The sequence below is a fragment of the Gobio gobio genome (genome assembly GCF_949357685.1).
Source record: "Gobio gobio genome assembly, chromosome: 22".
Taxonomy (NCBI): Eukaryota; Metazoa; Chordata; class Actinopteri; order Cypriniformes; family Gobionidae; genus Gobio; species Gobio gobio.
This window is the reverse complement of record NC_137118.1, coordinates 33,848,465-33,874,573: the sequence shown is the minus strand read 5'-3', so window position 1 is coordinate 33,874,573 and position 26,109 is coordinate 33,848,465. Positions and strand designations below refer to the sequence as shown.

At 38.8% G+C, this 26,109-nt stretch overlaps 1 protein-coding gene across 1 annotated transcript; it reads left to right on the top strand.

Annotated features, from left to right (window-relative positions):
* The first annotated feature begins 802 nt into the window (after nt 1–802).
* On the top strand, nt 803–25,946 carry rsf1b.1 (remodeling and spacing factor 1b, tandem duplicate 1). The gene is made up of 16 exons (XM_079805390.1): nt 803–1,029; nt 2,350–2,441; nt 2,651–2,743; nt 2,871–3,076; nt 3,247–3,395; nt 6,147–8,878; nt 13,795–14,079; nt 14,159–14,263; nt 14,349–14,428; nt 14,625–14,679; nt 18,727–18,836; nt 18,949–19,016; nt 19,133–19,340; nt 19,425–19,666; nt 20,356–20,535; nt 23,162–25,946. The coding sequence occupies exons 1-16, from the start codon at nt 876–878 to the stop codon at nt 23,731–23,733; spliced, it is 5,331 nt and encodes a 1,776-aa protein (XP_079661516.1). The 5' UTR covers nt 803–875; the 3' UTR covers nt 23,734–25,946.
* Nucleotides 25,947–26,109: the final 163 nt, after the last annotated feature.

Genomic DNA, 26,109 nt, shown 5'->3' with positions numbered 1-26,109 from the left:
TTGGTGTTAGTTTACAGCTTTACTAGACTATTTGGTTTGGGGTTTTTTTTACTTCTAAAAACAGTACATTTAACAGTATTTTACTGTAAAATATGTATAATACGGGAGCGTAAAAGGTTTACTGTAGTATTTTAAAGTTAAAATTACAATTGTTTTTACAGTTTTTTTACAGGCCTTGTTTATTAAACAAAAGCAGAATGAATTTCAGTTTATCGTTCAAATAAATTCTTTAAAAATGTGCAAATTGTTCCTTCAGTGAATTTATGAAAGATTTAAACAAATTCGTGTGTGTGTGTGTGTGTGACAATGGGGTGTGTGACCGCAGTAATAGTTAACTGGCAGCGCCCTCTGCTGATAACATATGACATTGTTAACGCTTCATTAACTCACCTGTCCCATGAATGCATAATGAGATGTGTTCATATACGAGTTAATTTTGTTAGTGAACTTGTTCACTACAACATTTTAAAGAACATTTTTTGTTTCCAAGTAACAGGAGAGATGGCACCAGTGTCTGGATTTCACTCAATCTTTCTTGCGTTCACTGTTGTCTCTTTCTTCCTATTCTTCTCTCTCTCACTTTCAAAGAGAAACTGTCCCTAAATGCAGCTTACAGTGTGGCAGTGACACAGATGTTTTTTTTTTTTTTATTTGGTCTCGTTTTTGCTTCTTATTTGGAATATTGTGCCATTTGAGGTTTTGGTTGAAGGCTTTGTTTCTTTTTATTGCTCCCGCTTTCTGTCTCTCTGCTGCTGCTGGTGGTTTGTTTACATCAGTTCAGTATCTCTGGCGCAAGGGCTTCTGGGCCATGTGTCTGCCATAGTCGCGGTGCATTGTGGGGAGGTTGTGGTCCTCCAGCGGCTCGGTTCGGAATAATGTCCTCCTCGGAGGCAGCGGACGGTTCTTCCACGGAATTATGCCCGAGCTTCGCCGTGATCTGCTCGTTTCTGGAGCGGTATGGAGCGCTGCTGGACCTGCCGGAGGTGTCGTTCCCGATGCTGGAGCGCAGTCTGCAGGAGAGCAGCGCGGGTGAGCCGCTCCTCCATTGTTGCTCTTTAGCCGCTTTACATGTGTTTAAACGGGCTGCTTAGTACTCCAGCAGCGAGTGTCTGTGTTTTACTCGCTGTTTGCGTCTCTAATGCGCCTTTTCTGCTGTTTAGTTCGGCGTTTTGAGGGACGGGAGGTTTTATTCCTCTTTATTTGCTCATCACAGCACACAGAAACACAACGCTGCTCTATTTGCGTTTATATGCGACGTTTTGCATTGGGAAAACACCTGGATTTGCATGTAACGACGCACATGTAGCGAGGAATTAACTATTCATGTTTATTCATAGTTAAATAATAATTTGGCGTGAATTGGTGCGATGTGAGCAGCGCGCATGCGCAGAATGTGTAAACTTCCTGCTCCCGCTGCTGGGAGGGAGAAATGACAATATTGGGATTATTTTGATCGTCAAACTTGAGTGAAAGTTGACGACAAGCCCTTTTATTCGTATATTGATGGTTTTGCTGCATTATAAATGTATTAGATATGTCTGAAGTTGACTCATGAGTTGTACCCTTGGACAAATACCCTTTTTGTTGTTGTTGTTTTGTTGACAGCATTGAGTAATATTAAACCCAGAAATTAAGTTCTGTTAACATTTATTCATCCTCATGTTGTTCAAACCTATATGATTTGGAGTTATTAAATAATAAATAAATTACTATTTTTATTGTGGTTACAATAAATGTAGTTGTGTTTTTTTTGGCTGCTATGGTACATACAGTACAGACGGACAGATTAATTCACTCATAAATGTATTTAAATGAATACATTGATTCATTGAAGCATGTGGGAACTTTGGCAGGTATAAGAACAACAGCAATATTAAATGTCCAGTAATGTGTGTCACTGTGCAGTTGCTTTAAGTTCCATTTTAATGTGCATACATGAATATTATAGTGTACAATACAATAGTAATAATTTGCAGACTGATCATTTTTGAAAATGAACATTAATGATCCTACTGTTGCTGGCTAAGAAGTTGGACCAAGCACTTGCCAGTTATGTTACTGAATGAACAGAAACACTACTATATTAAAAACGGTAACAATTGATTAATCAGAGAGTTAATTCATTGCTGGTGCTCTGTCATTTTGTAATGTCTAATTTATTTAGTTTAGTTTTTTATTTAATTTTTTTCGATCCACAAACTGACCTACAGACCAATTAGACAGACACGCAGTAGTTTGAGAACCACTGCCCTAAACATGACAAAAACATGTATGTTTCAAACATGGCTGTGTACATTATAATTGTGCTGTGCATTTTGCTTAAATATTGAAATACTTTTTTGTCCCTAGTACCCAAACTCCTTGTGGACCTTCACGTGAAGTTGCTGAGGAAAATTGGCAAGTCTGTGTCTGCAGACAGATGGGAGAAGAATCTCATTAAGGTAAGTCAATCAGTGTTAAAAGTGTCAAAATATGACGCATATTCTGCTTTTAACAATCAAACAGATGTGAATGATGAAATATAGTATATGATATGTGGAAAACAATTTTTTAATAGTGAGCTCAAAAGGCCATTGCCAATGTTACGTCAATATTGGTCTTATCTGTGTTTCATTTTTGATGGCTTTATTACTCTGATCTGTTGCTCTAGATCTGTCAGGAGTTTAACACCACATGGGCATGGGAGCTGGAAAAGAAGGGTTATCGGGAGATGACAGTGGAGTGTAAGACAGGAATACTTAAGGTAAAATGGGAAAATCTGTTAATGTCTAACCACTGGATTAAGTTACATTGGGACCTTCCATCCATCCATATACAGTAAATGGTGTTTTTACACAGTATAACCTAACAATGTTTTGTTTTTCAAACAGTACTTGTGTGAATGCCAGTTTGATGAAAATGTCAAGTTTAAGACCGCTATCAATGAAGAGGACCCGGATAAAATGCGTCTTCAGCCCATCGGCAAAGACAAAGATGGCCTCATGTACTGGTTTCAGCTAGACCAAGACCATAATGTGAGGATCTATGTGGAAGAACAGGATGATCTGGATGGGTCATCCTGGAAGTGTATAGTAAGGTAGGCATTCTGTGATCAGTTTCCAGTGGAATTAAATCCAAATCTTCTTCTTTTTTACTTCCTGTACTTGATGGCTGTTAAATTGAGAAAAACATTGATGCCAAACGGCAATAAGAGATAACATTCACTTGCACGAGTTCATGGGGAAAATCCATTATTTTCCATTGCAGAAATAGAAACGACTTTGCTCAGATCCTTGGTCTGTTGAAGACTCAGATTGATCCAGCGCTCCTAGTAAAGAAGGATCAGGAGGAAGGCTCGACTAGTAACAGTCCAAACCCAGACAATGAGGAGAACAAGAAGAAAGAGGGAGCTGAAGGTATGTAAAAAGAGTTTAGTAATATTAAGTATTGACTAGGGCTGTGACGGTGTCATTTTTTTGACTACCGCGGTGGTAAGGGACCAAACATGGTGGTTGGAGGTTGTATAGTGAATATGTATACTATATTGCCAAAAGTATTGGGACCTCCTTCCAAATGATCAGTTTTCTAATCACTTCGAAGGCCACAGATGTATAAAATCAAGCACCTAGGCATGCAGACTGCTTCTACAAACATTTGTGAAAGAATGGGTCGCTCTCAGGAGCTCAGTGAATTCAAGCGTGGTACCGTGATAGGTTGCCACCTGTGCATTTCCAAGTCCATTTGTGAAATGTCCTCACTACTAAATATTCCACAGTCAATCAACTGTTAGTGGTATTATAAAAAAGTGGAAGCAATTGGGAACAACAGCAACTCAGCCACAAAGTGACACAAAAGTCACCAACTTTCTGCAGAGTCAATAGCTACAGACCTCCAAACTTTCTGTGGTCTTCAGATTAGCTCAAGAACAGTGTGTAGAGAGCTTCATGGAATGGGTTTCCATGGCCGAGCAGCTGCATCCAAGCCTTACATCACCAAGTGCAATGCAAAGCGTTGGATGTAGTGGTGTAAAGCACGCCTTCACTGGACTCTACAGCAGTGGAGACGGGTTCTCTGGAGTGAAGAATTGCGCTTCTCTGTCTGGCAATCCCATGGATGAGTCTGGGTTTGGCGGCTGCCAGGAGAACGGTACTTGCCTGACTGCATTGTGCCGCGTGTAAAGTTTGGTGAAGGGGGGATTATGGTGTGGGGTTATTTTTCAGGGGTGGGGCATTGCCCCTTTTTCCAGTGAAAGGAACTCTTAATGCTTCAGCATACCAAGACATTTGGGACAATTTCATGCTCCCAACTTTGTGGGAACAGTTTGGGGATAACCCCTTACTGTTCCAACATGACTGTGCATCAGTGCACAGAGCAAAGTCCAAAAAGACATGGATGAGCGAGTTTGGTGTGGGGGAACTTGACTGGCCTGCACAGAGTCCTGACCTGTGCAGGCCAGTCAAAAATTCCCATAAACACACTCCTAAACCTTGTGGAAAGCCTTCCCAGAAGAGTAAAAGCTGTTATACCTGTAAAGGGTGGGCCCACTCCATATTAAACCCTACGGATTAAGAATGGAATGTCATTAAATTTCATGTACACGTAAAGGCAGGCATCCCAAAACTTTTGGCAATAGTGTATATATGCGTTTCAAATTTGGTTTTGACATGACAAAATAGTGATATCAAAACAAATTACTTTTTAATTAGTCTTCCCATTAATGCCATCATTTTGTTTATTCAGACTGATTTGCAAACATGGAACATGTGAAAACAAGAGGCGGGATTTGAACCATGAACCAATCATATCCAATTGTAACCAATCATATCAATCACAGCGCAATGGAGGCATTGCCTTCTCTCACATTTTGAAATATAAAAAAAATAATAAATGAGGCTCAAGCATCCATTTCGTAACAAACGTGTTTATTTAATAATAATTTGTTACATTTATATAGCGCTATTCTGGGTGCTCAAAGCGCTTTACAAATAGAAGGAGGGAATCTCCTCAACCACCACCGATGTGTAGCATCAACCTGGATGATGTGACGGCAGCCATATTGCGCCAGAACGCCCACCACACAACAGCTGATTGGTGGAGAGGAGACAGAGTGATGAAGCCAATCAGGATAGGGGGATGATTTGGAGGCCATGATGGACAGAGGCCAATGGGCAAATTTTAGCACTTCTGTCAGTGAAACAACACACTACAGCCTGTAAAACATTGAAATAAAAATCAATCAGTAAATAATGGTAACGTAAATAACATAAGAAAATTAAATATAACATTTTACAAAAAAAAGTGTTTTATTCCCACAAAGATAAATGTGCCGTCATATACTATACTATACTGCTCTGTGCTTTGAGAAGGATGTGGGACACAATCAGGGCAGAGACCGTCTTGTCTAATAACTTCGTCTTCTCCCAATGTTCCAAAGCAACGGACACTTGTAAAAGGTCTGAAGAGCACATTTTATCTTCCGCAGGGAAAAGACATTTAGGCTGTATTTGATATTGTGCTGCCAGAGGAAGTGAAACTAAATTACCGCTGCATGTGAAATGTGCTATATAAATAAACTTGACGTCCCTTATCAATTTTAACAAGCTCAAACTGTGTTAAATAAAATTTGATATGCAAGTAAAAGGTATCTGTCCTTACTGTTTTTTCTTAACTTTACACCGTAAAGAATGCTAATAAAGTAATTAAACGTGAACAAAAGGAAGAAACATTTTTAATCCCCTGTGAAAATGGGTGAGATGGGAGTAAAGATTTGGGAAAAGAAACAATAGATTCCATGTCCAGTTTAATAACGGATTACACGGGTGACCAGATTGCAAAACGGTGTACAAAGCCAACAAATGGGTTATATGTATGGGCTCATCTACCTCTTTAATTTCGGCACGAATCCAGATGTTTCCATGGTTTGATGTAACATTTAATTGCTAACCTATTATTTATTTTGTGAACAACATTTTATGCTTCACTTGTGTCACAATATTCACGTAAAACAGCATTCACATACTAAACATTTTTTTGGGTGTACCACCCCTGGTGCTACTCGGCCGGTGGAGCGGTTGTCAAGTCCAGGCCCTAGTACTGACTGAACACAGATGGAATTACATCTGAATGTTTTACTAGTTTTCATTGTTTTTCTGTGTTTTGGCTTCTAGTGGAAATCAGAGATGAGAAGTCACAAGACGATTTATCTACATCTGATAATAAGGAACACATCTTGGAGAAAGAAAATACAAAGCAAGAAGATCCAGAGGCCAAAGATGCTTTGTCGGAAAAGGGCTTGAATGTGAAGGAAGAGCTACAGAAACATTCAGAGACGTCTAATGGCACTGGTGTTATTGTTGGATCTATCAAAGAAGAGCCACAGGATGAGGAGGAGAAACTCAAGGACTTGTCAACACCTTCACAGACTGCAGAGCAGATGGAGGACGTGAAGAGAAAAACCTTAGAAGAGACTCAGAGAACTTTGAAAAATGACCATCAAGCTAAAATCCCTCTGAAAAAGCGAGAGATGAAATTAACCGAAGACTTTGACAACAACAGTGCAGGAGTACGAAATGCACCTGTCACTGCGGTGAAAGAATCACGGACATGTTTCGATGACAACAGATTGAGTGCAGAAAAGATCAACGGCCACGTGCCTCACCTTAAACCATCTGAGAGTGAAACGCAAAAAGGTTCAGAGAGTTTTCAAAAAGAAACGACAGAGAAAGATTCAGACAATCTCCCTTGTGTCTCAGATGAGTCCAGTGAGAAAAAAAAGGATACCAAGGCTGACCAGACGGAAGATAAGATGGACACGAATGAAAACAGATTGTGTGCTGAAGAGCAGATGGAAGTGGAGAAGCCTGGGATATCTTGTGCTGCCATGGCAGAGGAGAACAAAGCAAAATCTGAAACTCCTCAACCTCACGAAAAGCTCTCAACAGTAAGTGAGTTGTCAGAAAAGACACCTGGTTCTGTAACTGAAAATAAAAAATCTCCCACTAGTGAATCTATGGAAACTACAGAAGCAAAAACATCAACACTGCCTGAAGAGTCAACAAAAGATCTCTCAAAAGAAGAATCAATGAAAGATCTCCCGAACAAAGAGTCAATGCAAGATCTCTCAGAAAAGGAAGCAAGGAAGGATCTCTCAAAAGAAGAATCAATGAAAGGTATCTCAGAAAAGGAAGCAACGAAGGATCTGTCAAAAGAAGAATCAGTGAAAGGTATCTCAGAAAAGGAAGCAAGGAAGGATCTGTCAAAAGAAGAATCAATGAATGATCTCTCAGAAAAGGAAGCAAGGAAGGATCTCTCAAAAGAAGAATCAATGAAAGATCTCTCAAAAAAAAAAGCAACGAAGGATCTCTCAAAAGAAGCAAAGAAAGATCACTTAAACGAAGTAATGAAAGGTCTATCAAAACAACTAGCAGTGAAAAATCCAAACAAAGAATCATCAAAAGATCTTGCAAGAGGAGAGTCAATAGAAAATCTCCCAAAAGATCTGCAGAAAGAACAGTCAATGAAAGATCTCTCAAAGGAAGAGGCGATAAAGAATCTCCCAAATGAAGAATCAAAAAAAGATCTTGTAGAAGAAGAGTCACAGAAAGTTCTCACTGAAGAAAGTAAAAAATCTCCCAAATACTCGGACAACTCCAAAAAAGGCCTGGAAAAACAAGATCCCACTGCTTCCATGGCGATGGAAACAGAACCATTCCAGTCATCTAAAATGGGGGAGTCCTCTTTTGGTGAAGTAATCAAACCTCAATCTGGAACAGAAAAGCCACAGAACGCTGACAAAACAAAAACTCATCACAGCTCTGCAGACACCACCACAGAAAAAGAGTCCGCTTCCCCTGTCTCAAAACCTGAAAAACAGTATTTGTCTGAAGCAGACAAACTCTCATCCAATGGAGAAAGTCAGTCCATTGCCTCTAAACCTTCTGAAGATACAGATGGGCCTCAAGACAAAGCACAAGAGCAGTCTGCCTCCAAGTTGGAATCAAAGGGTCTTGAAAAATCATCTGTTTCTGATTCAACGAATAAACCAAGTACGCCAAAAACCACAGAGAAAGTAGATGATGAGGAAAAATGTGACACAGCTGAAACAGATAAAAATGAGAATTCAGAAACGACAAAAGATGAAAAGGGTGAAGCTGCAAAAAGCTCAGAAGAATCATCAGCGAAAAAATTGGTTAAAGTTAAAGCTACAGAACAACCCAATGAATCCAACAGCTTTGGGAAACCTGAAAGAGAACATGAAAAGGAACAAGATTCAGAGGAAAGGAACAAAGAGAAGCAAATGGAAGTTGATTCAGAGATCACTAAAGCTGATGAAGTAAAGTCGGCTGTTGAAGAGGTATGTGAGACTAAAAGAGCAATTAAGAAGGAAACTGATGTTCCTGTGAATCAAAGCACCACCTCAAGCAAGCAATCTAAGCAAGACTCAACTTCTGAACAACATGAGGCTTCCGGTGATGTTCAAGAAAAGAGCGACGCAGCTGTGAAAAGCAGTAAAAGACCAGGACGGCCACCAAAAAAGTCTCAGGAGAGTCAGGATGAGGATAAAACAGGAGAAGAACAAGAAGAAAAGACCAACTTGCAACAGGAAGGAATTCGTCTGAAGATCAAAATCCCAGCTCACAGACGGAAAGCCGAACTCCAGAAAGAAGAGGTCAAGGGAGATTCAGAGTCTGAGACGACTGAAGGCAGATGCTTGAGGAGATCTCCGAGAATCTGCAGGCCCACTGCTAAAGCTGTGGAGATCCAGGATAGGAGGGTGGAACGGAAGCAGGGGACTCCAGTGTCGGAGAAAGAAAAGGATGACAACGAAGAAAAAGAGGATGAGGAATCTGTACAGAGGAAACCGAAGAAAGCTGAGCCAGATGGCCAAACGAAACCAAAGGTACGTGTTTACAACATTACAATACATGTATGTGTATGTTTATTATTTAAAGGTCCTGTTCTCCGTGATCCCATTTTTCAAACTTTAGTTAGTGTGTAATGTTGCTGTTAGAGCATAAATAATACCTGTAAAATTATAAAGCTCAAAGTTCAATGCCAAGCGAGATATTTTATTTAACAGAAGTTCCCTTTCAAAGCCTACAGCGAATGGCTGGTTTGGACTACATCCCTGTACATCCTGCTTTAATGACGTCAGTAGAACAGTTTGTCGACTAACCTCCGTCCACAAGAATACGCAAAAAAGGGGGAGTGGTCTTGTTGCTCTCCCACGTGGAGAAGAGGAAGTATTGCGTTCGGTTGCGTTTGTAGTGTGTTTGTCGCCATGTCGCCGTGACGCTGTTATTTTCATCCCGGAGTTAAATCACCTTTGTTTGGCCAGGGACGCAGTACTTTGAGCACATGCATCTCCCCGTTATGGTAAGAGGCGTGACCTTTCCGGGCAACGTGCGCTAAGCTGCTGTATAATCACAAAATGGGAACCGCTGGCACAATCAGAACTCGTTACGTATTTCTGAAGGAGGGACTTCATATAATAAGGAAATCTTCGAGACGTTTTTTTTTTACACGCTAAACATGAACACATGTTATATTGCACACTGTAAACACAATTAATTAAAAAAAACAGGAAAAACGGGACCTTTAATTTCGTGTTTTCAGTCTGGATATTTACAGTGGTCTCCACAAATATTGGCACCCTCGGTGAATATGAGCTATACTGACTGTGAATATTTGTTTGCCTTAGTCTTTCATTCAAACTATTTACAAACATCTAACCTTTAAAGACAAATATTTGAAAAAAAATCTTATCGTAAAACAAACATACCCCCCCCCCCACCCCCCGAAATGTATGTATTCCAAAATTATTGTCACCCCTTCTTTTAATACTTTGTGCAACCTCCCTTCACCAATATAACCGCTCCGGATCTTCTTCTATAATGTGTAATAAGGTTGATGAACATATGGCAAGAGATCTGTAACCATGTTTTCATGCATAATCTCTCCAGATACATGCTTGGCTAAACCTTCATCCTGTGGTCAGTGAACTAATCATTTGTTTATTTTGAGATGTGCGTTGTATCTTTGAATGCTGGAAGATCCAACCATGGCCAAGTCTAGTCGCGTGTTGATTTAATATCTGCTAGTATTTAATGGAGTTTATGATACCAGATGTATCCTAACAAGTTGTCCAGGGTCTTTGGAAGATTAAAGATCCACCAACATACTTCACAGTGGCGATGTAGTACATGGATATGTTTCTGTCTATGCCAAACCTTTCTATGGTGCTTTTCCAAAAGCTTTTTGGAGATTTTGTATTTTGGAGATTGTATTTTTCTGAACCCAAGACCCAACTAGCATCTGCAATTCTCCAACTTCCTCAGTGGATGTGGGGCTAGTATAGACACTCATCCCCTTCCAGAAAGAGTGTTACCATCTCAATTAAAGTTAGCCTGGCTCCGCCCTCCTATGTACTTCCGCTCAATTTTCATTTTCCTTCTGTACTCCTCTGGGACTGTGGTATAATCTTAGGTTTTCTCCGAACAAATTTTTACCGGTCCAATCAGCGAACAGAGGGAGTGGCTGAGAACGATGACGTTGATGTCATGCGCTAGTTTGAGTTGTAGTTCAGTAATGGTGGCGGAGAAAGATGTGAGCGAAACCATTCATTCCGTTGTGGCACCACTGCCGAATTTCCAGAAGTTAAAGCCGGAGCAAGAACAATCTTTGCAGAGTTCTGTTGGTGGTAGGGCTGTACGATTAATCGAAAAATAACCGAAACCGACATTCAGAACCTCTAACCGACGTATTTTTCCCATGTCGGTTATTTTGGTTTTCACGTGACTCCGCCCGTCAGTCACATCAAGTGCAGTTTGAAGGCACACAGAGAGATGCAAGAGCAGTTATCTGTGTTTATAGATGCCCAGAATCACTATAGTAACTGCATATTTTACACAGTTTATACAGGTAAGTTAATTGCTGTTCTTATAGCCTACGCGCTGACACACACAGACGGCGCACGCAAGCCCCGAAGCCGCTTTCACTTTCGTGCTCATAAAGTTTGTCAAGTAAATGCGTTTAAAGGCTTGCCAGTTTCAACATTTAAAGCGATTGTGAACTATTCAAAAACAACAATACGGAAAACTTCTCCGGTCAGGGCTCAGCTTTTTTCAGTGACACAGAGCCGAGCCGTGTCACGTCTCTGAAAACGCGCGCGCCCTGAAGGCAGACCTCTTTCACCTGCATCCTCACAAAGCTTTGTCATTTGCATGTGGTTTAAGCCCTGCCAGTTTGAACATTAAAGCGAGTTTCGACCATCAGATGTGTATTATGTTGAACTAATGCCTGATATATTTTGACAAACGAACACTCAGACAGAAGCTGTGACTAAAGTAAAGTCACTAAAGTAGCTTAGAAACTCAACCGTTATAGGCATACATTTTAATACATTTTAAAGTAAGTACAAACCACAGCTTCATAATGAATAGAGACAGTAAGAGTAATTTATACACACAATCACTCTCTCATTAATGCATTCAAATAAATGTAATGTAGGCCTACAGTGTTAATTTATCTGTATCTGATGTACAACAAACAGAAATCTGCTCCATAGACAATAACTGCTGAAAGTTTTCTTCAAGTATTTTAAAATCACAATGCACTTTTTCATTAGAAAAAAAAATTCCACCTTTAATAGTAGAAAATATTTACAGTACAAACCTTATCAGTGAACTTACTTGACCTTATGAGGGCAAAAAAAAAAAAAGCTAAATAATCGTTCATTAATCGTAATCGAGGTCAAATGTTCAATTAATCGAGGTTTTTATTTTTGGTCAAATCGTTACAGCCATGATGTTGTGTTGATGTCGCTCCGTTAGTGGTGAAGGAGGGGTCGGAAGGTATTGTCATCATTTACAGGGGCTAGTCAGTGATTTTATTGCCGTCCGTCTCCCACCACCCGCGTAAAAATCCCCGGCCGAATTACCTACTGTTTTAGACAAACACCAAGGTCGTGTGGTAATTGAATTACTGTCCGAATCCACATCTTTGAGTTTTCAAGAATATATCAATTCAAAATTCACTGTATATCCTTTTTGACCACTGCAGAGCACCGTGCGGTTGCGGCTTCACTGTAATTTGGATGGATTTCTAGACTTGCATTTCTTTAAATGCTGGCAAGTATTTACAACAGCAATATATTTAATCACCGCTCAAAAAATAAGAAAAAGAAGAAAAGCACATAAACATTTGAATTGGGCCGTTATTTACGGCAGCATTTATTCTTATCATACCAAGCATATGACATTTTATTTACAGCATACAATCATGTTACGGACCACGTGAGCAGCGTGTTCCCGATCAGAAACCCTCCCCTCCACTGTGAATAAATCACAATCCGAAAGCATTTAGGTTTTATCACTGAGGTGGCTTGCACAATCTGCAAAAAGTTATTTTAGGGACTTCCATGTGAGAAACAGAGGCGAACGGCGCATGACATACGATCAAACGTTAGCGATTGGTTATGGCAGATCCAGAGTGGCTCTGGGCAGATCCAATAGTTTTAAACTTCAACAGAGTACCCGCCTTCAAGGAAGTAAACGCTTGTCAATGGAGAGTGGCCAGACTCTCTGTACAAATTAAATGTACGAGAGTCTGGTAAGACCAGACTAAATTAAAGTATTATCTTATAGCCATTTTATGATTGACTTATCACTTAAGTGTTCCTGATCACTTACAAATATACCATATGAATGGGAATATACTTCAGTTAGATTTTTACTCATTTCAATTTGTAGGGGTGCCAATAATTTTGGCACAAATTTTGGAGAAATAATTTTTATTTAATTTATTCCACATTTATATTTTGTATAAATTATCTTCAATTAAAGCTTATATTTTGTAAATATTTTGAATGAAAGACTAAGAGGAAAAATTGCAAAAACTAATTTTCAGTCAGTTTTGCTCATATTTACCAAGGGTGCCAATATTTGTTGAGCTCACTGTAATTGTGCAGCTCATTTTTCACCTATTTTTACATTCCGATTACCTTTGCCGTCATCCTCACTTAAAGTTAATCTTTTAAAACGCATTATTTTATAACAGCTAAATATCGTCTAAATGAATATATATTTTTCCATAGTGTGCATTGTTGCAATGACTGACTAAATTCACTTTTGGGTAGCAATTAAAATTATATCTTAATATTTAGTTTTTAAAATACTATAGAATTTTATTATCTGCAATTTATTGTTTATTGGCAACAACATAACAGTAATTATTGGCTAATCAAATAAGAAAATGTTTTATGTATTTTTATTAAGTTGTGTTAAAAAAGTGGGATCTTTAAGATTGTTTTTGTGTTTTTGAAAGGCAGCTGCATTTATTTGATCAAATACAGTAAAAAGGTAACATTGTGAAATATTATTAGAATTTAAAATAACTGTTTTCTATTGGAATATAATTTAAAATGTAATTTATTCCTGTGATGGCAAAGCATCATTACTCTCTAGTTTTCAGTGTCACTATGATCCTTCAGAAATCATTCGAATATGCTGATTTGATGTTCCAGAAACATTTCCTCTTATCAAAGCTGAAAACTTTTTTTAATTTTTTTTTTATAAACCGCTTCATATTTTTGTGGAAACTGTGATGCATTCATTGATGAACAGAAAGTTCAAAACAACAGCATTTATTTGAAATAAAAATCTTTTATAACATTATAAATGTCTTTACTTTTACTTTTGCTCAATTTAAATGGTCTTTGTTGCATGAAAGTGTTTTCTTTAAAAAAAAATCATACTGACCCCAAACTTTTGAACGATAATGAAAGTCATTTACAGTGTATTTACAATCTTTCAACAGGTTGGGAGACGTCGAAAACGACAACCATGGTCTCGAATGAGACGTAAAAAGAAATGTTCTGAAGACGACGACGATGAGGAGGAGGAGGAGGAGAGCGAGAGTGAGGAAGAGGAGACGGAGGAGGATGACAGTGATGAAGACTACAAGGTGGAGAAGACCAGGAAGAGGAGGAGAAACCGAAACCGAGAGCGGAACAGCTCGGACTCCTCTACCTCTTCATCAGATAATGATGTACCCAATGACGACCCCTGCAAACACTGTGGCCTTCCCAATCATCCCGAGCTGGTGCGACAGAGTTCTGCAAAATATAATCTTCAACTCAGTCAAAAGTGCTGCTTTTAACCTCTTATTTCTGTTTCCCTAGATACTCCTGTGTGATTCCTGTGACAGCGGCTACCACACTGCCTGTCTGCGGCCTCCGCTCATGATCATTCCAGATGGGGAATGGTTCTGTCCCCCCTGCCAGCATGTGAGTTAATTTGATTTCATGAGTTTCTTTACAGAAATAACAGTCCTGGCTATTCAGATGCTGATGCTCTTTATTTCTCTTGCAGAAACAGCTTTGCGACAGGCTCGAAGAGCAGTTGCTGAATTTGGATGCCGCCCTCAAAAAGAAAGAACGTGCAGAACGAAGGTGAATAAAGAGATATTTAGACCAGCTCAAGTGAATTTGTTTGAAGCAGTTGCAGAAAAGTTCCTGAATTAATCCACACTATCAGTTTGCACTTTTTATGCTGCTGCATAATGTCTACCTGTAGTTCAGATGTTCAGTCAATATGAGAAATTATTTTGAGGCCTGAAACATTGTCATTTTTGTTCTTTCCTCACAGAAAAGAGCGTCTGGTGTATGTTGGCATCAGCTTGGAGAACATCATCACACCATCCGTAAGTGCCTGTAGCAGTGGTGTAAAATATTTGAATAAATGTTATTAGTTTCTGTACTTAGGTAACTTTTTGGCTACGTTGTAGTTTTACTTAGTATCAAAGATATTTACAACTTTTACTCTCTACTCGACTACATTTTTGAAAAAGTATATGTACTCTTTACTCCAATACATTTGGGATGAGTATTACAATTACTCATTACATTTTTGCATGGCACCTAACTTTTTCTGCAGCAGTTTATTTCTGCTACAAAAGAAAGATGATATCTGCATCTACAGGGCATTAAAGGTACTATATCTTGTGTGTTTTGCCCTTACTCACTCAAACTTGTCGACAAGGCTACTTTACGTGAATGCGAGTGTATTAGCAGCAGGGGTGTAAAGTAACGAATTACAAATACTATCGTTACTGTAATTGAGTAGTTTTTCTCAGGAATTGTACTTTATTAAGTAGTTTAAAAACATTGTACTTTTACTTGAGTACATTTTAAGTGCTGTATCAGTACATGCACTACATTGTTTGTTTTTTTTCCCTGTCAACGTGATTGGCTAAGACAAATAATCACTCCTGTCAAATCAACCATGATAGCGCGACCAGCCTAGAGTGAGAGGCACGCGCGCTTTATGAAAGGGGGTTGTTGCTGGTTACTGTATGATGACTGAAATCGTGAAATTGCCTTAAACAATGACTAAAATTTGACTGCAGAATAATACATTTTATAACACACGCACAAATGGTACATATTCTGTTAGCGCTGCACGAGCTCGCGGTGCCATCTGCTGGAAACACTTTACTTTGCTTGATCGTTTGCCAGGCTTCAGTGCATTAGGCATTAACCAATCGTCACTGCTTGATTTTTGTCCCTTACATCGATTTTGCTTAGCATGTAAACGCATTAACCTGCTTTCTGTCAGCTTATTGAAGTGCATATTTAATATTTAATTAAGGTAATGTGTTCTCACATGGCGATTAAAATTTTTTGTCCATGTATATAACTTTCATAAAACATCAGATTTATATTTAAATCGGGTTTATTTTTTTAAAATTGCAAGCCAAAATAATCAGTGGTGAAAATTGTGAGTAAACGTTACTCGATTCTGATTTCTGAAGTGTATTCTTTTTACAGAGAAAACATCCATTGAAATTAAAGCAGTACTTGTGTCTTGAAAAGAAAGAACTCGTAAAATTGTTACATTTACAGCGCTTTGCAACCTTTTTTAATTAACCGGAAGAAAACCTCTACAGAATGGTTGTCATAAATTTTACCAGATTATTGGTTGCTTTCTCAAATGGCTGTATTTTTAGTGCTAGCAGTCAAAAATTAAACTTGGATTAATATTGAAATACTGAAATACTGTTGGTGATCTCATGTTTTTTTGTTCTTACTGAGAATCATCCATAAAAGAGTAAGCTAAATTTTAATTTGCAGGGTATAAGGTGGAATAACATTCATAGCATAATACTCACTACTCTTGAGTACTTTTAAAAGGGCTACTTTTTACTTTACTCCTACTGAGTAGTATTTAGAACAGGTACTTTTACTCTACTTGCACTAAATTTTTTGACAAGTAACAGTACATTTACTTGAGTATGCTTTTTCAGTACTCTTTCCACCACTGATTAGCAGGTAGTTGTAATATAGCAGGTGTTTCATAGATGAGGACATGACTGCAGCAGATGTTGAGGCTGAAACCAGCATGTCCAGTGCAAGTTGCCTTTGACTATTAAAGTTTACTTGTAGTCTTTTTGAGCACTTGAGCTTAACCGAGACGTGAGAGTTTGTAGACATTTAAAGAGGTTTATAGAGGTATTTAAGATGTTCAACCTTGCAATTTGATTTTGATTTTAGGATATAAACGTGATTGCTCTCCTCACAAATTAACAGTTTCTTGTTTTTCAATAGCATGTCTCTCAGGTGTTGAGGACTAGTGCATCTTTGAGCCTACATTCAGCACTAGTAAAATACTTAAAGGGATAGTTCACCCAAAAATGAAAATTATCCCATGATTTACTCACCCTCAAGTCATCCTAGGTGTATATGACATTCTTCTTTCAGATGAATACCATCAGTTATATAAAAAAAAAAATCTGGCTCTTCCAAGCTTTATAATGGCAGTAAATGGCTGTTTAAAAGTCCATAAAAGTGCATCTATCCATCATAAAAGTAATCCAGATGTCTCTGGGGGGTTAATAAAGGCCTTCTGAAGTGATTCAATGTGTTTGTGTAAGAAAAATATCCATATTTAAAACTAAAAGAAAAGGCCTTTATTAACCCCTGGAGCTGTGTGGAGCAGTTATATGATGATAGATGCACTTTTATGAACTTCAAAACAGAAACAGCCATTCACTGCCTTTATAAAGCTTGGAAGAGCTGGGACATTTTTTAATAAAACTCCAATTGTATTCGTCTGAAAGTTCGTCTGAGTTTCAAATACACCTAGGATGACTTGAGGGTGAGTAAATCATGAGCTAATTTAAATTTCTGGGTGAACTATCCCTTAAAATATTTTAGTCAAGTCATATTCTAATTGGTGTCTTATAACGGAGCCTTATAATGGAGTCATTTTTGCTGTAAGGTATTTGTACTTTAACTCAAGTATGGTTTTCAGGTACTCTCTGGCCTGCAGTGTTTGTTGAAATTTGTGAATACTTAATATGGATATTTAATTTAAAAATCTTCATATTCTAGAAGAACCATATTGACCAAGTGAATGAAATAATGATTTTAGAACCCAAAACTGGATCCGGCTTTTACACCAGATCATGTGGCATGAACAAAAAGTACTTAATAGTGTGAAAAGTAATCTAATAATCTGCTGTCATGAAGCTAAACTAATATTTTTAAGATTGTAGAATAGACTTTAAAAAATGATTAATCACATGAGAAGTTTGTTTTTTCCTTTTAAGCTTAATTGCCATTTGAATTCTGGAGAAAGAATATTTGGAGTTTTTCTTTTCTTTTAATTTTTTTTTTTTTTATAATTGTCATGCATAATCCTCATTTACACTTCCGTTTAAAAGTTTGGGGTTGGAATTTTTTTTTTTAAAGAAGTCACACCGTGTCTACTCCAGACGTGAGTGGTGCGATGTGACAAAAGACAATATAACCCACTATAATCAGTGATGTTGTCTACACTGGATGTGGCGACTCGATAAATCCCTGACAGTAAACTGATGCCTCGTTCTATTTATGACGCACTGACATGAAGGACAAATGCTTTGCCATGGACACTTTCTTCTAGCTGTTGTGGCGCGACGCTCCAACGGTTGCGTCCAGTGTAGACACAGTGTAACATAACACAGTGTTATGCTCACCAAGAATGCATTTATTTGATCAAAAACAGTAATATTGGGAAATATTATTACTATTTAAAATAACTGTTTTCGGCCCCACTTTATATTAGGTGGCCTTAACTACTATGTACTTACATCAAAAAATAAGTACAATGTACTTACTGTGTTCAAATTATATTGCAAAACACCTTTGCTGATATTGAGGTGGGATACGGGTAGAGTTAGGGACAGGTGTGGTGGTATGGGTAAGTTTAAGGGTAGGGTTAGGTGTAAGGGAAGTGTCAACTGTGTAATTACAAATGTAACTACATAAATTAATTACAGACTTAATTACATGCAGGTATTTTAAAAAATGTAAGTACAATTTAAAAACATGTATGTACACAATAAGTGCATTGTATCAAATGATTAATTAAAATGTTAGTACATAGTAGTTAAGGCCACCTAATATAAAGTGGGTCCCTGTTTTCTTTTGATATACATTTTAAAGTGTAATTTATTCCTGTGCTGATAAAGCAGAATCAAGAAGTTTTTTGTGGAAACTTTTTTTAGGATTTTTTGATGAATAGAAAGGTCAAAAGAACACCATTTATTTGAAATGGAAATCATTTGTACAATTATAAATGTCTTTACTGTCACTTTTGATCGATTTAATGTGTCATACTTTACAACAAAAAAAACCTTACTGACCCAAACGTTTGAATGGAGTACCTCTGTAGTAAAAGTTTTTTTTTTTTTATGTTTTTTTTGAAGGTGGAAGTGGAAGAAGAAAAGAAAGAGAAGGTGGTGAATGAGAAGGAGATTAAGAAGAGCAAAAGTTGGGGACGTAGATCAACCAGGGCAAAGAAATACATAAGCTACAGGTATGTCAATCTGTCTGCTAGATTTACATAATCTTTAAATTTTTATCTTAAAAAAATCTTATGCTGTTTTTACATGTTCTTTATTCATTGTTTATTGCAAATTTTTTGTCAGATTTGATGAGTTTGATGAAGCCATCGAAGAGGCAATTGAGGAAGACATCAAAGAGGCAGAGGGGGGAGGTGGGGGAGCATTTTCATCAGGCGCTTCTGCTGCATATCATTACATCTCGCTTAATCATGTTGATATTTGAGCTTAGACGTGTAAGTTTAGACTGATCAAATGTTTCATTACACAGGAGCAGGCCGGGGGAAGGACATGGCGAACATCACAGGCCACAGAGGGAAGGACATATCCACCATTCTACAGGAGGAAGGGAAGGAGAATGGCCGACCACGGAGACCCAGTGCAGCTCAGAAGAAGAAGCGGCGGCGTCTCAACGATCTGGACAGCGACAGCACCGTGGACGAGGAAGAGAGCGAAGACGAGTTCCGTCTTAGTGACAGGTTCTGTTAAACGGCATTTTAATTTTAAAGTATCTCAGAATCTTGTGACGAAATGACGCTGACTCTGCTCTGATTGGTCAGCAGTTCAGAAGAGGAGGAGTTTGTGGCATCTGATAACGAGGCAGAGAGTGAAGCAGAAGCCCCGTCCTTGGAGGACAGTGACTTTGGGACTGATGCGGATGGCCCGCGTATAAAACCTTCAAACAGAAAGGCAGCAAGCCGGTGTCGAAACAGAAGACAGCCGCCACGCAGGAGACGCAGACCCAAAGGATACTCTGACGAAGAGGAGCTGGAAACTGATGAAGATGAGGAAGAGGAAGAGATGGGTGAGGCATTTATTTTCTTTAGTATTGACTGCAGTGGTCAAGCTCAAGAAAAATGGTTAAATAAACATCAGAAATGAAGAATTTGATCAATATCTACAAGCCAACATAGGAGTTATTAATTTAGGTATTCTGTCAACTTTTGTTTATATTGTCGAAATGTTATTTTTTTTATTTAATGTTTATTTCGTATGCTTTTTTAAAGCTGCAGTCCATAACTTTTTGAGCTCTAGCGGTTAATAAACAGAACTGTATGCGTCTTGCGGAAGAATATTGCAGCCGGAGCTACTTCTCTCTGTTTATGTCTATAGCGAGTCACGCAGGGACTGTGCTCCTCCGCAGCGGCTCCAAACAGACCAGTCTGAAATAGTCCCAATAAAAACACTTATTAGAAGTGTACCATAATTATTCAGGGTAAGACAAAAACACGGTTTGGAATATGGATTCATGTTGTACATTCTCATTATGTCCTTTTTGTAAATATTGAACCCAAAAAAAGTTACGGACAGCAGCTTCAATTGCTAGAAAAAGAGAAAATGAGGTAGACAAAAAAAAAACTTTTTGTTGAAAAATATTTTAAAACATTTGAGTTTTAAGCCATAATTTGTACCATACTTGTGGTTTACTCTCTGTTCACTGATATATTTCTCTGTTTGTTTGACTTCCCATTGTGTGTGGATGTTTGCATGCAGTGACAGAAGGCTCTAGTGAATTCAGTGACAGCGATCTCGATGTCCGCTTTCGACGGTCCTATCGGAGCCGTAAGCAAGAGGTGAATTACTGTGAAAGTTCAGATTCTGACGGCTCACAGGCCAGCACCAACAAAGACAAAAAGAAGAAACGCAGACGTCTTTCCAGCTCTGACAGCGAAGGTCAGTGCCATTTACACCTATGTATTCTGAATCATTACAACTTTGACCTCTATATATAACTGTAATGTCACTGTAATCTTGGATAATATAGCTAGAATTTTTTGTGGTTGAGTGATATAAGCTTTTAAATAGCTGATACCGATATATAGAAACCTGGATGACTAATATGTGCTTAATACTGCTGAAAAGTCTGGGATTTTTAAAAAGGATATTCGTAGTTTATTTAACAAGGACATTAAATTGTTTAAAAGTGTCCGCAAAGACATGTATAATGTTACAAAAGAAAATAAATGCTTTTCTTTTGAACTTTCTATTCATCAAAGAATCCTTGTAAATATATCACAGTATCCACAAAAATATTAACCGTTTTCAAAATGTATTAAAAAAAGGGTTTTGAGCATGTGGAATCATGTGACACTGAAGACTGCAGTAATGATGCTGAAAATGTATCTTTGCCATCACAGGAATAAATTGTATTTAAAAATATATTAAAAAACTTTACTAAAGTATTAAATATTTAATTAAAATACTTGGAAAAATATGTCCATATAAAATGTGTGTGTGTGTGTGTGTGTGTGTGTGTGTGTGTGTGTGTGTGTGTGTGTGTGTGTGTGTGTGTGTGTGTGTGTGTGTGTGTGTGTGTGTGTGTGTGTGTGTGTGTGTGTGTGTGTGTGTGTGTGTGTGTGTGTGTGTGTGTGTGTGTGTGTGTGTGTGTGTGTGTGTGTGTGTGTGTGTGTGTGTGTGTGTGTGTGTGTGTGTGTGTGTGTGTGTGTGTGTGTGTGTGTGTGTGTGTGTGTGTGTGTGTGTGTGTGTGTGTGTGTGTGTGTGTGTGTGTGTGTATATATATATATGTATATATATATATATATATATATATGTTTTTGCCCCCATTTTTCATGAGCTGAACTCAAAGATCTAAGACTTTTCTATGTACACTAAAGGTCTATTTCTCTCAAATATTGTTCACAAATCTCTCTAAATCTGTGTTAGTGAGCACTTCTCCTTTGCCGAGATAATCCATCCACCTCACAGGTGTGGCATATCAAGATGCTGATTAGACAGCATGATTATTGCACAGGTGTGTCTTAGTCTGGCCATAAAAAAAATGGCCACTCTAAGGCCTAGTCCACACGTACACGAGTATTTTTATAACCCTAGTTTTTCCTCCGTTTTAAAAACCAATCGCTTCCACACAAGCACGGTTTAAAAAAAAATCTCAGTCCACATAAAAACGCAAAACCGCGCTATGATTGGCTGCCTGATTTCCACATGGGTCCCATCCACATCCACATAGCACATTTTCCTCACACATCTCCTTGGCATAGAGTTGATCAGGACTGTGGCCTGTGGAATGTTGGTCCACTCCTCTTCAATGGCTGTGCAAAGTTGCTGGATATTGTCAGGAACTGGAAGCCGCTGTCATACACGCCGATCCAGAGCATCCCAAACATGCTCAATGGGTGACATGTCTGGTGAGTATGCTGGCTATGCAAGAACTGGGATGTTTTTTTAAGCTTCCAGGAATTGTGTACAGATCCTTGCAACATGTGCATTAATGTGCATTATCATGCTGCAACATGAGGTGATGGTCGTGGATGAATGGCACAACAATGGGCCTCAAGATCTCGTCACGGTATCTCTGTGCATTCAAAACCTCTGTGCCATCAATAAAATGCACCTGTTTGTTGTCCATAACATACGCCTGCCCATACTATAACCCCACCGCCACCATGGGCCACTCGATCCACAACGTTGACATCAGCAAACCGCTCACCCACACGATGCCATACACGCTGTCTGCCATCTGCCCTGTACAGTGAAATCCAGAATTCATCCGTGAAGAGAAGACCTCTCCAAAGTGACAGACACCATCGAATGTGAGCATTTGCACACTCAAGTCGGTTACGACGATGAACTGCAGTCAGGTCGAGACCCCGATGAGGACAACAAGCAGGCAGATGAGCTTCCCTTAGATGGTTTCTGACAGTTTGTGCAGAAATTATTTGGTTATGCAAACCGATTTTTGCAGCAGCTGTCCGGGTGGCTGGTCTCAGACTATCTTGGAGGTGAAGATGCTGGATGTGGAGGTCCTGGGCTGGTGTGGTTACACGTGGTCTGCGGTTGTGAGGCCGGTTGGATGTACTGCCAAATTCTCTGAAACACCTTTGGAGACGGCTTATGGTAGAGAAATGAACATTCAATTCACAGGCAACAGCTCTGGTGGACATTCCTGCAGTCAGCATACCAATTGCACGTTCCCTCAAAACTTGTGTGATAAAACTGCACATTTTAGAGTGGCCTTTTATTGTGGTCAGCCTAAGGCACATCTGTGTAATAATCATGCTGTCTAATCAGCATCTTGATAATCCATCCACCTCACAGGTGTGGCATATCTCGGCAAAGGAGAAGTGCTCACTAACAGATTTAGACAGATTTGTGAACAATATTTGAGAGAAATAGGCCTTTTGTGTACTTAGAAAGTCTTAGATCTTTGAGTTCAGCTCATGAAAAATGGGGGCAAAAACAAAAGTGTTGCATTTATAATTTTGTTCAGTGTATATATCAGACTGATTTGAGGCGTACTGTTGTCGTAATCTAACTGTCTCCTGTTAATTTGCTCCTCCAGTTAGTTTCCAGTCAGCTGAATCTGATGAAGAAAACAGGAAGCCCAAGAAGATAAGAGCGGACTCGTCCGAGGAAGAATCCAGGAAACGGCGCAGACGCTTGTCCCTTAAACGTCGGAGGGAATCAGAGGATGACGATGAAGACGACGACGATTCAGACGAATCTGAGGAAGAGGAACGGCCTGTCCGGAAGCGTGTGAACCGCATCGACTCTGACGACAGCGAAGATGAAGAAGAGGAGGAGAAGGAGGAGGAGGAGGAGGAGGAGAAGGAGAAGGAGGTGAAGAAGAGCCCGCCGGAGAAAGAGACCGAGGAGACCGTTGTCAAAGGGCCCAGTCCACTAGAATACAACTTGGTGGAGCTTCCTCCCACTAACGGACAAAGCCCAATAAAGGGTATAGAAGGCCTCATCCCACGACCTGTGGTGGGGGTGATGCCTAAAAATGGCAGCGCCCCATCGGCTGTATCCATAGCGCCGAATGGCCTGGAGATTCCCGCGCAGGACGAAGATGAAGACGACCTTTTGGGCGTCACAGACCTCGTAGACTATGTCTGCAACAGTGAACAGTTATAACTTTTTTTTTCTTTTCTTTTTTTTTGTAAATTTTTCTCCTTTTTTTTCTCCCTACCCTCATCCTGTTTTCAGCACGGATCATGTCAACAGTCCCTGTTAAATGTGCCAGCGGAACAGATCAGGGACAGCTCGGCCTCGGTGGCACATTAATAATAGCTGTAAATATTTTACCGAGCAGAAGTATCAAGGGAAGGAAAACGCAATCCTTCCAAGAGATTCCCCGAGATATTCCTTCTAAAGTATTGTTTTTTTTGTTCTGTAAGAGTGATCGCTCTCAAACAAACAACCCTCTCTGGAAACAACCTCTAAAACCTCTTTTTACACTAATCACACAGCCATGCTCACGCTCACACGTCTGACGTAGAGACATTTGTCCAGTTTATGTGCGTTTTGATCTCCACTGCTGTCAGTTGCACATTTCAGAGAACCGGAAGTGGGTGGATTCAGTGCAAAGGGGGAGGGGCCAGAGACAAACCTCATTTCAGTGAAATTCCACACGTCGCTAAATATCTTTAGCGTTCGGTTCCACTCAGAGGCCATTTTTAAACGTTCATCTTTTATAATCTAATTGGAGTGGAAGTTGAATTTCTACCAATTGGTTTCATAGTGTCATTTGGTGGGGAAATGTTTTTATTAAGTGATGTCATTATAAGCTTTGTTTTGTTATACTATTTATTACAGAAATTGTAATTTGTACCTGAAATTATCGCTTGGTCGTAGAGCTGCTCGCACAATTAGAGCAAAAGATTCCTGGAAGTTTCTAAGAAATGTCTAATAGTGAAAAATTGCTCGTTTTCTTATGCCAACATAATAACAACTCATCAAATCCTGTTGCTTTGGACTGTTTTAGCACCATGTTTTAATTTGAAGTCAAACACTATTTACTCTGGCAGCTTTTCAATGCGTCAAATGCCAAATCTTCCACTCGAGGATGATAAAATGCTGAGGACTGTCACCCACACCGATGTGCACCAATGTGTTTCTCTGAGGGACTCCGTGAAGTTGAGTGCTGTTCATCTCATTTTAATGCAGATATTCCATCAAAGGGATTCTACTTAGCCCATCATGTCCTGCTTATGTCTGTTTATGTACTTTATATAAATATATGAATATAATCATTGTAATGTTTTCCTTTTATTTTTAAACATACCGATGATGTATGACATTTAATGTTTTGTTTTTCATCAATTACAAAGCAATACATTTTTCTTACAAGACATACAGGAAGAGATTCATCATCTCCTGGTTTCGTCTATTTTTTAAAGAAATTCATGCTGTCGGTGACATTAAAATTATTTCCGACCCTTCCGAGAGCAGCGTGATGTGAGACGCCCCTCTGAGATGTATGAACACGTCTGAGAAACATGGTATAGTCTTGCATAATCCTGGTGTGTATATCTGTAGTTTTTGCTGTAACATATTAGAAGCATTTTTAAATCATTTAAAGTATACATAGCAGTCCTTTTATGATTGCAGCTGTTTATAATTTGTTTTGTAGGTACATTTGTACCACTCCAAAGTCTGTCTCATTTTCATTCACTTTCTTTTAGGGTTTTCAGTCTCTGTCCCATTTCCACTGATTGCTAAAACATTTACAAGAATGATCTGTTCTCAGAGGGAAAAGCATTCGATACAAAGCCCAACAGACAGTTTAATTGTTTTGATGTCAGCATTGATAGACAAAAGCGGTGTAAAAATGTCTTGTACATTAATGTTTATGCTTGGCATGCACATATCTTCTAGTCTGGTTTATTTGCTCTTGCAGCATTAGGGCATCAGATTTTGAGAATAAAACTTCCCTGATTTTTTACAAATATAGTTTTAGACATGCTGAGATTAAGAGCATCATTAGGTACTAGACCACAGTGCATTTTGGTCTATTAACAGTATGTTCGTTTCCTGTGTAATTTAAAAATCAAAGGTACAGACATCGATTTAAAATTGAGGCCCAGCCTATAATGACACAGTATATATTTGTATTCCACATAAAAATCTGATATTCTGTAACGAGGGATGCCGACACCAGTGTTTGAAGATATTTGGCTGATGTAGTTTGACAGCAGATGGACAGATGCCGTCTGGTTTTAGCTTTTAGAAACGTCCTTTGTGTTCGTCTGTTCTTCTTTTGGATGTTTTTGTTAACTGTATTGTAATTTCTTTCATATGATTTACTATCTTGTACATTTGTCATAATAAAAATGAAATGAAACCTGTTTAATGACGGTCTACTGCTTTTATACATTATATTACCAAGTTTTGGGATGCCTGCCTCTACATGCACATGAACTTTAATGACATCCCATTCTTAATCCGTAGGGTTTAATATGGAGTTGGCCCACCCTTTGCAGCTATAACAGCTTCAACTCTTCTCTTAAG